At 42.5% G+C, this 15,425-nt stretch overlaps 1 protein-coding gene across 1 annotated transcript in view; it reads left to right on the top strand.

Annotated features, from left to right (window-relative positions):
• The window catches only part of DPP6 (dipeptidyl peptidase like 6), an 890,123-nt gene that overhangs the window by 595,789 nt on the left and 278,909 nt on the right, over positions 1-15,425 (top strand). Inside the window, exon 6 of the mRNA XM_075550777.1 lies at positions 3,844-3,896. Within this exon, the coding sequence (XP_075406892.1) occupies positions 3,844-3,896 (53 nt within the window). The remainder of the gene's footprint in view (positions 1-3,843; positions 3,897-15,425) is intronic.

Genomic DNA, 15,425 nt, shown 5'->3' with positions numbered 1-15,425 from the left:
AACATTTGGTTTTGTGACATGGCCTTACCTGGTTCTTGCCCTTATGAGATCATATGAGATCACTTAAGATATGGGTATTATAGCAAAATGTAGTGAAGAAATCAGATAGTGCCTGGCTATCAGGAAAAATAGTGTCTGGGATCTTAAAGACCCATCTGAAAACAACTGCACTTCTAATTGAGGAGTCAGCTAAGTCCTTGTGGAAGCAGTACACCAGCGTGTGGGACACAAAGATGGTAAACAATAAGATTCAAACCCAGAAGAGGGAATGGTACCAGTGTCTAAATTCTAAACACCCAGTTTGCAGAATGCTATGGATTACAGGCAATTCACAAAATCTATTTGTAAGGTCCCTTCATGGATTGAGTCCCCATTGAATCACCATTTCCCACAGGCTAGACGTGTTAACAGCCCTAATTTCAGGGGGGAAGAGAACTGTAAAGAGGTGGTTAGCAACTCTACTTACAGTGGAATGTAGCCTCTTGCTGGTCAATCCCCCTTTGGACTTAATTTCAGTTTATCCCCAATTGCTAATATCCTTTGCTTCTCCTTAAATTGAGGTCTTTCACTGTTTTAGATGATCATAATTGCTGGATTCTTTTTGTGTGAGTTCTTTGTCCTTGTTTCATACGCTTTTCTGTATAGGGAAGTCAGGATCTCTGATGACAGTAACTGAAATAATAATTAACTGGGGGCATCAAAGGGGAGGGTGGGAGAAAAGAAACATCAACACTCATGGGTGCAAGATGGAAGAATATGCTCCACACTTGATTGTGGCATGATGGCAGCACACTTCTTAACATGATTGAACAGCTGAATTATAGAATGTGTGCATTTGAGCTCAGTAAAATGAATTAAAAGAAGAAGAAGAAAGAGGTCCTATTGGCACCTGGTTAGAAGCCCTAGGCTTAAAGGTCAGTTGCGACAAGGATTTATTCTGCACCGACAGTCCTTGGAGCTTCAGGGCTTGTCAACGCATCGCTCCACCTCTATGGAAGAAGCTTCCAGAATGAGGAGTGAGAATCTCCTGTATTGGATTTCTAATTTTTAGCCATGTGACATGGCATTCTGTCAGTGGGGCCCCTTATCTAAATTTCCTTCATAAAGGACCAGCGGTTTGTGTTCCATGACTAACCTACAGGTTAGTGGTTTTACTACTCCCAGTGCATCCGACGAGGAGGCCTGGAGGCCTGTGTGCTTCCATGATCACAGCCAAGAAGGGGCTGAGGCCTGGAGGCCTGTGTGCTTCCATGATCACAGCCAAGAAGGGGCTATGGAACTGTCCCTCTAGCTCAAAGGGTCCTCGTGGCTTTCAAGCCTTGGACAGCTATGTGCTTGTTTTGGTTCATTTGCCTTAATAAAGAGACCACCCATTGGATTAAGACCCACCCTAATGTAATTGGACCTTATCTTGACTTCATGATACCTATAAAGGCACTATCTCCAATGAGGGCCATAGTCATAGGCTCCAGGGCTTGGAATTTTATACTCATCCACACACATATACACACGTATACGCACACATATACACACATGTATGCACAGAGACACACATATATACACCCACACACACATACACACCTACACACATATACAGACACACATATGCACATGTGTACACATGTATACACACATATATACACACCCACACACACATATACATACAACCACACATTTATTTTTCAAAAGATAAGAGTAATTCACATTCCTATACTTACAAAAATGATGACTCTCCTAACCAGGAACCTGGATTTGAAGGCTGCTAAAATGTTCTTAACTGACAAGACCTCTCTTCTATTTGTCAGCCCATCATTGCATTGAAGTCCAGGAAGTATAGTTTTCCCTCAGAAGGAAGAGAGGCATCAGCAGTTCGATAATGAGGAATTTGGAAACAAAATGTTATGTCTTCATTACCTTGCTACTCTGAACCCTCCTATTGCCATGCATTCTTAGTTTATTGACCACCCGACCAGAAGTTGATGTTGTTGTTGTTGTTATGTGTGACCGAGTCAGCTCCAACCATGGCAACGTTATGCACAACAGTACGAAATTCTACTCGGTCCTGAGCCATGCTCACCTAGTTCTTATGCCTGAGTCCACTGCTGCAGCCACTGGGTCAGTGTGTCCCCTCAAGGGCCTTCCTTTTTCCACCGCCCCGCTACTCTGCCAAACACGTGTCCTTCTCCAGAGACGGGTCTCGCCTGGCAACCTGTCCAAGTCCGTAAGACAAAGTCTCATCACTCTCGCCTCCAAGGAGCACTCTGGCCTTACTCTTTCCAAGACAGATGGGTTTGTCCTTTTAGCAGCCTGTGGTACTTTCAATATTCTCCTCCAACACCACAGTCAAATATGCTGATTCTTCTTTGGTCTTCCTTATTCAATCTCCAACTTTCCCATGTATATGAGGCAATTGAAAATACCCTGGCTTGGGTTTGGTTTGGCTTGTCTTCCTTGTAATATCCTTGCTTTACAATACTCTAAAGAAGTCTTGTGCAGCATATTTACCTAATGCAGACTATGGGTAACCTTGAGAAGCCTGGGAATTCTGAATGCTTCATGATGCCCATGCATTGTGCACATGCTCTGGTAGTAGATCAAGACTATGTGATGTATGTGAATGTAACAAGGGCATATTGCATGGTTTAAAATCAGGAAATGTGTGAGACAGGGTTTTGTCCTCTCACCATACAAGCATGTACTAGAGGTAAGATTTTAAGCACTCTGTTTGTGGGAGACCATGGTTTGCAATAAAATCCTGAAATCCACTTATGAGTTTCCACATAAATTTAGCTTCCATTGAATTATTTATTGCCACTAACCATCAGCTTGAATAGCTTTGTCCTCAGGCAGAGTGCATTGGAAACTGGCTGATTGTCACTCCCATAGCCAGTCTGAGGGGAGGAGGCTGTGTCTCCCTGGGGACTTGCCTGGGCATGTCCAGTATGAAGCCAGAATCATTATAGTCACATGGTCATGGTCAGAGGGCCCTGCCTTGGACAGAGGACCCTGAACCAATCCTGTAAGCTCTTTTGTGTAGCATAATGTGCACATCCCAATCACAGTCCCATTCTTGCTTCTGTGGTCTTGCCTGAAACTGTGACCTTCTGCCTATGGTGCTTTTGTGACAGTTTCTTTTCCCCTCCCGTGCCCTATTTAAGTCTCTAAATCTCTGTAAACCCTTAGACGCCATTATGATCTCCTGCTAATGGTCTGCCTCATCTGGATGATGTGTCTTTGTCTTCCCTTCTCCTATTTAAAACTTAATAAATATTATCCTTATGTTATACTTGACATGTGGGGTCTCTTTTGCGCCCTAAAACGAGAGATATATCAAATCAAATTGAGGGATGAGTTTACCGAATGAAGCCTGTTTTGACGTCAGGATGACAGCCTACTGAGAACAGAATGGAACTTTTGGTCGAACCTTTGTCATAATGTACAGGCAACTCCAAGTGTACTTGGTTGGTCTCACTATCCTGTGGGACCCAGGTGCGTGTGTCTAGCTTCCCTTGATGACCAAGGTGTCCTCACTAGGATCTATGCTATTAGTTAAGATGCGACTCTGTGCCCCTAGCCCAATCACATACCCGGTAGCCAGGGAGATAACATCAAGCGTCTGGTTTTACTGTAAATACTATACAAATGATGAAAATAAAATAAATATCGTATGAAATTAACTTCCTAAGTAAATCAAAGGCTTTGCCTCCAGGTCTCCTGATTAACTACTCTTGGTCTAGTTGTGCTTGTTCAGATTTATAGTTATTTAAAAATTATATGCAGTCACAGCCTTTGTCTCAATGCTTGTTTATTTTTGTTTGTTTGTTTGTTTTCCTTCTGTTTCAGATATACCAACATTCCTACACTGGATATTATGTCCTGAGCAAAATTCCTCATGGGTAAGATTCTTCTTCTTTTTTTTTCCATTTGTAATTAGAAATCTCCAGAACAATGCAAAGAGTAGTAATGTTTTTGCCTGTTAGAAAACGGAGCATTTTGGCTTTTGATGGTGAATGTTTGCTATTGCCTGTGACTCCGCCTGGATCGTTGTACTCAGGTCAATAGGGGTTACTTGCGATCAGGTTACTTGCTCCTTTGTTAGCTCCCCCTCCATCCCCCCCAGAAACCACCCTATTCACCTTCTTCTCTAGCCCCTGATGGCGATACGATGTGATCTCTAGAAGAAGAGCTTCTCCCTGTTCCTTATAGACAGTTGTGGCCTCCTCTTGAGTGTGATAGGCTGACCCAAGTCTCCCAGGAGGATTTTTGTTGATATTTGTAAAACAAAGAGGTGACAACTTTTCTAGAGTGGAAGTCCCCTAGGTCTACCATGTCTTCACAAACAAACCAAGAATAAGATTGAAGTAAAGTGCTCTGATCCTAAATTCATCGATAGCAATGTGAACGAGATTAGCAGTAGGATGTGCAGCGGTAGCTCATGGGGTGAAGTGCTGCTTTTTACTCGTGACCTTGAAGGAGGTTTTATCAGTGGCGTGTGAGTGTGTTTTCTATCAGAGTTTAGGTGTGTTCGTAAGGACAAGCTATCAGTGCCCATCTTTAATTGCTGCTTCAGAATCTCATACTGCACTCTCGAATTCATCCAGACTCACAGACACATGATGTGGTACCTCCAAAAGACTTGGGAGATGGAAAGGTATGAGAGAGAGTACACGCTTCCCACATACATGTTTTTAAATGTCCATTGCTGCTGACTAGATGCTCACACTCAACATTTACACGCGCAAAAATAGACACACAGTGAGATGTATGTCGGAGTAACTCCAGCTTCGGAGGCTAAGGGTGTTAAAGACGCTGATCAACATTTGGAGAAGCCTTTTGTTGAGTCAAACACCTCTGAAAATCTACTTCCGAATGGGACCCAGCAGGCAGGCATTGGGGTTGCTGTCATTATTTTCTTCTCTCTCCTCAGCACCTCTTCCTGAAGCCACCTTTCCCCTCTCCTCCCTCAGTCTCTCCCAGTCATCCCTCATCTTTACATCCTCTCTCATTTCTATCACAATATTTTGAAAATGTTAAGTGTTTAAGCAAGTTTTTTGAAATGTTAATTGGGTTGCTGGCAATGGTGTGTAGGTTCCCGAGACTCCTTAGAGTGGGCTGTCTTAATTATCCCAGGTAAGTTTAAACAAACAGTAGGGGCTACTGACACATGGAGTCCCATAGGTGGACGTTAGTCACAGCATGAGCGCATACAACGGTTCCTATCTGTTTCCTACTAAATTTAGGTAGAAAATGGGCATATCCTTGGAAACACACAATAATTATATTTGGACTTCTGTCAAGGGAAGAGGGCATGTAGATAGGATTCTAGATATGATTGACATCCTGTGTTAGACTAATAGAAAACTCAAGCCAAAAGAAAGTGAAGATTGCATACTTCAGTAAAATGAAAAATTTCATTAAAAGCGTATTTCAAATAGAAGCTCAAATGCTCTTGATAAGGAATAATTCTATTATTTTTCAAGCACATATACATCTTCAAAGGTCATGGCCAGCAGGAATATAATTATGCCTTGAAATTTATCTACCCCTTCTGGGAACAATAGAATTTGTTGCCGATGATGGACATTTCATTCCATCTTATATAAATCTGTAAAACTCCAAATGATAAAATCATTTTATGCCTAGAAAATTGTATTAATATTTTACTGTCCTAGTCATAATTTAGGAAGAAGAGGTTCTGAGAACCGAACCAACGGCGTGGCAGATAAAGTGGTAGATGTAAGAGCAAGAACATCTGTATTGAGCCCTGTTTCTGTGATCAGACCTACAGAGGCTCCTCATAGCCCTTCTCAGAGACGAGGCCAACCTTTAATGAGCTGTTTGAAATATTTTCAAGTGGCGAAAGTCACAGTGCCACAAGATGGAAACCATCCATAGATGGGGGTAGCAAAATGCCAGTCATAGAGGAAATGACGTCCCAGTGAATGCTGCAACAGAGATGAAACTGGAAGCGTCACGCTAGGGAAAGGCAGTCAGTCGTGAGAGGACAAACAGCTTCTGAGCCCATTTACATGAAATACACAGAACAGGCAAATGTGCGGGCACACAGTTGGATTCCTGGTTGCAAAGACCTGGAAGCGGGAAGGAGGGATGGAGAGATATTGCTGAAGGAGGAGGGAAGTTTCTGTTTGAGATGATAGAAAACTGTTGGAAATGCCTATCAGTGAGACTAGCACCGGGTAGATAAAATTCATGTTACCAAATTATACGCTTAAAAATCCTTAAAGTGGCGAATGTTGGTAATATCTACTTTACCGTGATAAAATAGGTTAAAGTCGTGAACGTATGAATAAGTAGCACCTTTCCTGATACCCTTTAACCCCTGGACAATGGCCCTCAAGAAAAAAAAAATCCTTTTCAAATGAAAGTTCTGAGAGCCTTTGAAACTTTCCACCCCCACTCCAACTTCTAGCCATGGCTACTCAATGGGCTTGCAGCCAAGTCGGGGAGACTCCAAATCCCACACTTTTCAAGCAACCCTCTGCATTTAGATCAAATTCATATCAAGTACTATTCTCATCCCATTGAAAGATGCAACACGTCATAGCTACAATTGATGTCCTAGAACCCTTTGACACATGGTAAAGTCAGGGTCCCAGGTCCTCCACCGTTTGAACGAACACCGCTTCTGTAAGGTGGCCTTTCTCCACCAGCACAGCCGCTCGCCATATCTCTTTGTCTTGAGACATTTATGGCACATTAACTAATCAATTGCAAATATTGAGGAAAGCTTAGTGTTAATGAGATCTTGGATTCTTGCTTTTGAGGGCCCTTTAGGTCAAAAGATTTTGTGACTCACAACCTTCAAACGGAACAAGATGACCTGTCAAGGAAGTCAGTTGTGTAAGGGCGCTGACTTCAGGTGGCAAGAGAGCAGCATGGCCTAGTATGTACAGAAGCAAGCTCTCGGTGGCTTTTATATGGACAAAAGCACAGCTGGTTCCTAAAGATAAAAATAGATCTCTATTAAAATACTTCTAATAATCATAATACAAGGAAAATGGGAGGCTCTCTTGAGACTTTTCAAGACACAGATCGGTACATGTTCCATAAATTCTCATATGTTCTTCAATGACTCCCTACCCTAACATGTCCAGTTTGAACCAGAGACCTTTGAACTCTGTCATTCATAACTTATTGGCTTTTTAGCTTCAGACGCTCCAGCGCCTCGTTGTGAAGGGTTGAGTTCAGATCGTCAAACCACTCTGCTTTCTTTGTAAATGGCAGAAGAGAATTTGGAAAGGTTTGGCCCCTTCTTTCTGTGTCTGTCCCACTCCTCAGGAAAAGGCTCTTCCTAGACCCACGCTTTGCTAGATTAGCATCCCTCCACAACTGTGAAAAAATAATCCGTAGACTACTGAATTTTCAACTTATTCAAATGTGCCCGAAGGTACTAGGTAAACAGTGAACTCAAAGGCTGGTTATCTAGTGTTCAGTGATATATCCCTACCACTCATCTATCCGTTTGTCACACTGTGGTGACCAGTGTGTTGCTGCGAGGATTCATAGAATGTCACATAGCAGTAGGGTCACCCATGGCGGACAGGTTTCAGTGGAACTTCCAGACTCAGACAGACTAGAGAGGAGAGCCAGGTGATCTCATTCTGAAACAGAGTGGCTAGTGAAACCTTTTGTTTGTTTGTTTGTTTTAACTTTATACACAGTAGAACCATGTCTCATACAGTCCAGGAAAATGAATCCAAACTATGAATGGGCAAGAGCTGCCTCCTCAAAAAAGGGCCAAAGGTAATGACATAAACCAAAGAAAACAAACTTGCTGCCATGGAGTGGATTCCAACTGAGGGGACCCCTAGAGGACAGGGTGGAACTGCTCCCGCGGATTTGCAGGACTGTAGCTGTTTGCAGGGGTAGAGTCTTTAAGGTCTTCATGTGTGGATCCAGATACAATGTGTCATGAAGGAGCAGCTGTCACATCAACATAGGAGTGTAGGAAATATCAAGCTGGGAAAATTGGAAGATGTCAAAAATAAAATGGAACACATAAGGATGGGTGCCGTCCGTTCAAATGGACTGGTACGAGCTATTTTCAGTAATATAAGCATCTAGTCTATTATGTCAGGAATGGCCGATTGAAGATGGATGGCATCAGATTCATTGTGTAAAAAAAGTTTAAGCTCTATCATGAAATACAGCGCTGTCACTGATAGGGGGAGATCTATAGGCCTACAAGAGAGAGCAGTTAACATGACTCTTATTCAAATCGTGCTCTAACCACAAATAACTAAGCTGAAGAAATGGAAAAATGTTTTATCAACTTTGGCAGTCTGAAATCAATCAAATATACAATCAAGATAAATTGATAATTACTGGTTAGGATGAAAGCAGCAATCAAGAGATCAAATAATATTGCATTGGGTTAATCTGCTCTACAAAATCATTTCAAATGTTGAAAAACAAGGACGTTACTTTGAGGACTAAGGGGCCCCTGACCCAAGCCATGGTATTTTCAGTGACCTCATGTGCTATAAGATGTGAAAGCTGGCTATCGAATAAGGAAGACTGGGAAAGAATCGATGTGTTTGAATTAGAGTGCTGTTGAAGGATATTGAAAGTCCCGTGGACTGCACACACAAGAAACAAATGTGCCTTGGGAGTACAGAGGCCAGGATGGCAAGACTCCATCGCACACCCTTTGGGCATGGTATCTGCAGAGACCTGTGCCTGGAGAAGGGTATCATGCTTGGTAAAGCAGAGGGGCAGGAAAAAGAGGAAGACCTTGGCCAAGATGGGTTGACACAGTGACTACAACAATGGGCCATAAGAAGAATTGTGACAATTGGGCAGTGTGTTAGTCTGGGTTGACTAGAGAAACAAATTTGTAGATGCTTGAGATAGCTAAGGTTTATTGTGCCAACCTGACCGAAAAACACGTGGGGGATTAATTGAAGGGCAGAGAGATGAATTGCTCCTTGAGCCTCACCCTTCTAGTTCTTGGGTCTCTTCCTCTCTGACGATTGGACCAGGGTGCAGCTGCCTTAGCCAGTTCCCTGCTTCAGCGGGCAAAGTTCACTTACTGAAAGACATCCCCATGAGGAGAAGGCACATGGACCTACCCTGATGCAGTCCTGGGTGCTGGAGCAGCCGTGTGGAGAACCCTGCCTGTGCTGAGATGCTTACACGCTCACTGGTTTTGCTTTCCTCCTGCAAACGGTGTCATTGTGTGTGTTTTGTGAGTTGGAGGAGGACTTTGTAGATCGGTGTTGGACATATGAGCTAATGTTGGACTTATGGGCTTGAATAACACTGGGTTGGGAGGCTTTCTTAATGTACACTTTATCCTTTATATAAAATTCCCTCTTAAATACATATGATTTTATGTGGATTTGTTTCTCTAATGTACCCAGACTAACATAGATACTCATGTATGTATAAGAAAGTTTTATATAAAGAGTAATTGTGCATTAAGAAAGCATCCCAGCCCAATCCAAATCAAATCCAAAAGTCAGCTATTTGACCATATGTCCAATACCAATCTATAAAGTCCCCTTCAGACTCCTGAAACACATGCAAGGATGCTGAATACAGAAATATCACAGGCCAGTGGGTGGGAAGTCTTGTGGATCCAGTGGTGTTGTAAGCATGTCAGCGCTGGCAGGGTCTCCACATGGCTTCTCCAGTTCTGAGGCTCTGGCTGCCATCAGCCTGTCTCCATGTGTCTTGTCAACAAGGATGTCTCTCAGGGACTGAGTGTATGTCCCACCTCAAGCTAGGTATTTATCTCCTTAGTGTCTCCAAATGAGGTCATCAAGCTACCACCTACCTGATTGACAGACTAAATTCCATCTCTGCACTCTTAAACTACTCAAATTGACAACAGATTATGTAACTACCACATGCAGGATCAGCTGGTATTTTATTCTGTTGTACATATTGTTATGAGTCAGCACCCACTCAAGTGCCCCCATCAACCAGTTGTGTCCTAACAACTGGTTGTGTCCACTTGAAAATTGTAAAAATATATGGGTGAATCCCAGCCTATCAATCACGTCACAGACAGGTGACATATCCTTGGGTGTGGTCTATATATAAGAAGATCTTTTGTTTCTGTTTCTTCTCTCCTTGCTAAGACTGTTTCCATCCATCGCAGCCAGGTCCCACCCACCCTGCCTCACCTCTTGCCAAACTGTTTTAACAGGCCCTGCTGCAGCTCCACTGGAAATGTCACCAGGATCTGCTGTGCTTCACAATGCCTCTTACTTCTAACTCCAGTGGCCACATGAGTTATGAAGAACCTTCAGCCCCAGAGGAAAATGAGTCGGACCAGGCTCATTCTGTCTCTGCAGCTATGCAGGCTGCTTCCTTATTATAAATTCCTTCCTCTGTATACATTTCTCTACTTGGCTACTCTGAAGAGCCCAGGTTAATACACTGGTGCTCAGAAGGCAAAGGGGACAAATAAAAAGGATTCGTACCTGAAGAATATGACCTGGGAGATAGAATCTGAGCTCGAGATTGCATTATCGAATTTTGCAAGACCAATACAAGCATGTCACTTTGGAGACGTAGATGTGTCTGACCCAAGCCAAGGTCTTTTTACCTCCTATGCATGCGAACACCAGACATTGAGTACTGCTGAAGAATATTGACATATCAAATTCTTCCAGAAAAATGAACCATTCGGTCATGAACAAAGCTCAACCAGAAGGTCCTTTAGAAGCAAGGGTGGCGAGGCTTCGTCTCCTCAACTTTGAAGATATTATCAGGAGGAACCAGCCTGGAAAATAACATTGTGCTTAGTACAGTAGAGGAATAGCAAGACCCTCAATGGCGTAGACTGACACGGTGACTGCAACAATAGGCTCAAACATAGGAACAACCAAGAGAATGCACTGGACCAGGCAGTGTTTTATTCTGTTGTGCGCATGCATCGGGTCACCAGGAGTCTAAACTGACTTGGAGGTACCTAACAACAAAGATTCTAGCCCATATTTTCAAAAATGTATTCTAAAAGGATATGTATCTTGTAGATCATTTCATTTGTTCCAACAGAATAAAGTTATTTTTAATGCAAAGAGTTTCATGAAAAAACATTTTAAGTTTTTCAACAAATGGAAGCACTCTTCCACCGTACAGATGTGGCCATCTAAGTATCAGAGGAGCCTGTACTTCACACAGGATGTTCTGTAGACTTGCTCAGCCTTTTGACAGGTTCAGAATTATGTTTTGCTTTGGTCTGAGTCTTTTTTTTTATGTAGTCCTATTATTTAGTTTCATAACTAATAAAATCATTCTGAAAAAATCCCATGAACTAGGGAAAATCAACTTCTTCTATAACAAATCAATTTTAAGAAGAAGCAGCTGGAATACCCCTTTAATTATGTAGTATTCCTCTTTGAGTCCAGCAAAGGGAGAGTCAGAATGGGATGGAGATGGAGAAGCATTCGGAGGTGTGTTTGTATACATCAGTCATCCTCTGGAAATTGGTGCCCTAACTTGCCTCACTTACGAGGAGTCTTTTAACCACCAAACAAAACCATACCATAATTATATTCGCTTAACATGTTGGTTGATTTTTTGAAATCATGTTCTGTATCTAAAAAAAATAGTAAAATAGAGACATAGATTCCTTCTGCCAGAGTTACTTATTAACTTCATAGAATAGCAGAGGAGAATTCTATTTCTTTAGAAAATCAATACCTAGTCTGATAGTTAGGCCCAGTGTCCAGTACCTTGCAGAAGAGCATAAGGCAATAATTAAGAGCTTAATCTCTGCAGGCAGACCTGAATTTGAATCTCCATTTGGCCACTTGAAGCATGGCACTTTGGAAAGTTGTTTTACTTCTACAAGTCCTGGATTTCATGTTTTTCTCAAATTATAGTAATAATAGTACCCACTTCTTGTATGTTGTTGGAATTAAGTGGAATAATGTACACAAAGCACACAGTAGATTTTTTTCTTCTAGTGAGTGCTAAGGACATTTTCACTTCTGTTAGTGTAGCATATTCTTTATATATATTTGAAGTTTCTTAATTAAATGTTATCAAACTTTTATTTCTAACCTACCAAACTGCTTTCTGTTCCGAGGAGACTAATAAACCTGTGCAATAATAACATTCCCTTTAGCAATCTTTTCTAAGCCGAGATTTGTTCTATGATAGTCAAATAATTATAATACCTATGCAATTTCAATTTCCCTGTCCAAAGATGTGTCTGTGGTTTCATGTAGTATTCCAAATATCTGAAAACCTTGGCACTCAGTAAATCCTTTACCTGCATTTTAATGTAAATGGCTGCATTTTTTGTTATTCTTGTTTTGTCTCCAGTGAAAACAGAAAGGAGTATAATTAAACAATTATTCGTTGAGTATGCTATTTTGAGCCCCAAAGCAAGGCTGTTATACCTAAGAAATTCAAAATCTTGTTGAAAAAGAAAGATACATGCTAAACACATATTTATCTAACCATATATAATTACATACCGCAACTGCATGTTTTAAACACTGTCACAAAGAAGGAATTGGAATTGCAGGTGTCATGGCTGTGACCGGTGTCATGAAGAAAGTCTGACAAAAGTGACTTCAGGCTAGGACAGGCAGCTCCCGAATTCCCCAGGACCAGTGGGAGGGTAGTCATAAATGTCAGTGCACAGACCTGGAATTATGGGATTTTTTTCCCTCTTCCTTTTCTTCTCCTTATTCTTTTGTTTCTTTTTGCTTGGTCTATATTATTGTTGGTTTTGCCTACTTATACAAGACAGGCACAGGAAGCAAACTTGAGAAAACATCAGGACCTACGGTCCCAGAGGGACTTTGGGGAGAAAGAGATGGGGTAAAAGAGTGGTGAGCAAATTGTGCCAAAGACAGGAGAACAACTAGGGAATTAAAATCAACAAGGGTGATATAGAGACCCTGGAGGTTTTGGAGCAACAACAATCTAGCTGAGAGGTGCATGATGGTGGGGCAGGAGGAAGGGAAAAGAAATAGAGGGATGATCTAGGAAGCAAAGTTATGGATAGAGGTATAAGCATAGGTGTGTACATATGTAAAAACATTATTTCAGAAACATTAAGGTATTGGCTTTATGTACACATATTTATATGGCAATACACTGACATAGTGGATGGATTTCAGGCCTCTGCTCATACCTTCCCTCAATGCAGGAACACTTTGTTCTAACAAACTGGCATTCTGTGATGCTCACCCTCTGACACAATCACTGAAGACAAAATGGGTGCATAAGCAAATGTGAAGAATGCAGATGGTACATGGCTATTAAAAGATACAGTGTCTGGGGTCCTAAAGGCTTGAAGTTAAGCAAGGGGCTATCTATCAGAGACACAGCAAGCTCATGTTGAAGGAGCACACCAGCCGGTGCGATCATGAGGTGACATCAGACCTGGCTACCAGGCACCAGAAGACCCATAACAAACAAACAAAACAAAACAAGAAACCCATATTGTTGAGAATGAGGGCAGGGGTCAGAGCAGAGACCTCAAACACATCTGTAGACAGTAGGACATCTCCCACAGAGAGGTCCCAGGGAAGGGATGAGTCAACCAGGGTGCAGTAAAGCACCAATGAAACACACACTACTTCTCTGGTTCTTTGAGGCTCCTCACCCCCCACTGTCATGACCCCAGTGCTGCCTCTCTCTTTGGACTAGATTGAAGCATGTTACACTGGTACAGATAAGAGATAAGACCTTACAACACACGGAATCCAAGAACAGGAATGGGAACAGCGGTGACAGAAAGGTTGGGAAAGGTGGGGAGAAGAGGGGAGGAAGGGGAAACTGATCACAATGATGGACACATAACCACACATACCCCTCCAGGGGTATGAAAAGCAGAAAACATGAAGGAAGGGAGACAGTGGTCAGTGTAAGATATGAAAATAATAATCATTTATCATTTATCAAGGGGCCATGAGGGTGGGGGGCAGGGAAAGAAAAAAGAGGAGCTGATACCAAGGGCTCAATAGAAAGTAAAAGTAGAGAGAAGAATGATGGCAACATGTGTACAAACATACTTGATACAATGGACGTATGGATTGTTATAAGAGTTGTAAGAGCCCCCAATAAAATGATCTTTTAATAAAAAAGAAATATATATTCATTAAAGGGGCTTACCTTTGCAGTAGACCAACACCTTCCTTTCCTTTAATTAGTCAGGAACCAGGGAAGAAGAGGGTTTCCCCATCTAGCTCTGGAGCTAAGCTAAAATTGTAAGGTTTTAGTGTGATCCTTGGGTGTGGAAGACCTAACCACGACCCTAAACATTACTACAATGGAATTGCACTTTACACTACTCTGCACTAAACATTACTACAATGGAATTGCACTTTACAATAAGAACAAACAAAACACGTTAAGCAGACACATTGTGGGTTGAGAACCGTAATGTTAAATAATGTCATGTTTTAATGTTTCTGGATAGTGTAGACTGGAGGAAAGAGAATGCTAGAGGCATGGATTGGGTTAGGAGCCTCGTGAGGAGTAACACGGGTGGAGTGTTGCAGGAACTCAATGTAGCACCGGCACTAGTTGTGATTATGGGCACCCTGTGTTCTCTTGCAAAAGGAGGGCACATGCCAAGCATTTAGATTCTGCTTCCAGGTAGTTACATCTCAGGCACCTCAAAGTCCAACCTGGGCTGAGCCTGGTGTGTGAGAAGAGTTTGATGGGAAAAGCAGGAGTGCCTCAGGGGTGTAGGACATCTTCTTCATGGCCGTTTCTCTGATTGCCCCATCACTGGGGGATCTTGCTGCTGGACCTTTCTCACGGTCAAGCATCAGCTTTGAAGAGCCAACTCCTTGCATGGCTGCCAGAGATGCTAGAGAGGAATATTGGCATGCACCAGTGAAGAACCCCGTGAAGCCAAAATGTCAAAGCAAGAACCTGACTCACGCTCAAACCAAACTCACTGCCGTGCTGTTACTTCTGACTCTTAGATGGTCTTAAATGGCCTTTGAAGTAGCAACTGGCTTCAAGTGGGGAGCACCCTGTTGTATTAGGAGCACTGGCATTCTGTGATGCACAGATTAAGTACTCACCTATAACCTCAGAAGTTGATCATTCTAACCCACTCAGAACCTTGCTCTGCAAGAGGAAGAGGTCCGGAAACCTGCTTCTGAAAAGATCACAGGAAGCCCTAGGGGGCATTTCTATTCTGCACCCTGGAATTTCTACGAGCGGAAACCAGCCAATCCCTCGCAACTTTGGCCATTGCCATCTGGTTGATTTTGACTCGCAGTGACCCTGTAGAACAGCGTAGACCTACCCCGTCAGATGTTCAAAGCTGTATGAAGGAAGACTGCCCCCTTTCTCCTGCTGACTGGCTGGGAGGTTTGAAATGGGGACATTTTGGTGAGTCCTGGGCTGAATCACCAGTGCCTCACCCCAGCAACCCACCAACTGCTTTGACTCAATTCCAGCTCATTACTACTTGT

The sequence above is a fragment of the Tenrec ecaudatus genome, chromosome 5 (assembly GCF_050624435.1).
Source record: "Tenrec ecaudatus isolate mTenEca1 chromosome 5, mTenEca1.hap1, whole genome shotgun sequence".
Lineage (NCBI taxonomy): Eukaryota > Metazoa > Chordata > Mammalia > Afrosoricida > Tenrecidae > Tenrec > Tenrec ecaudatus.
Note: the sequence above shows the minus strand (reverse complement) of the source record. Positions and strands in the feature narration are given on the sequence as shown.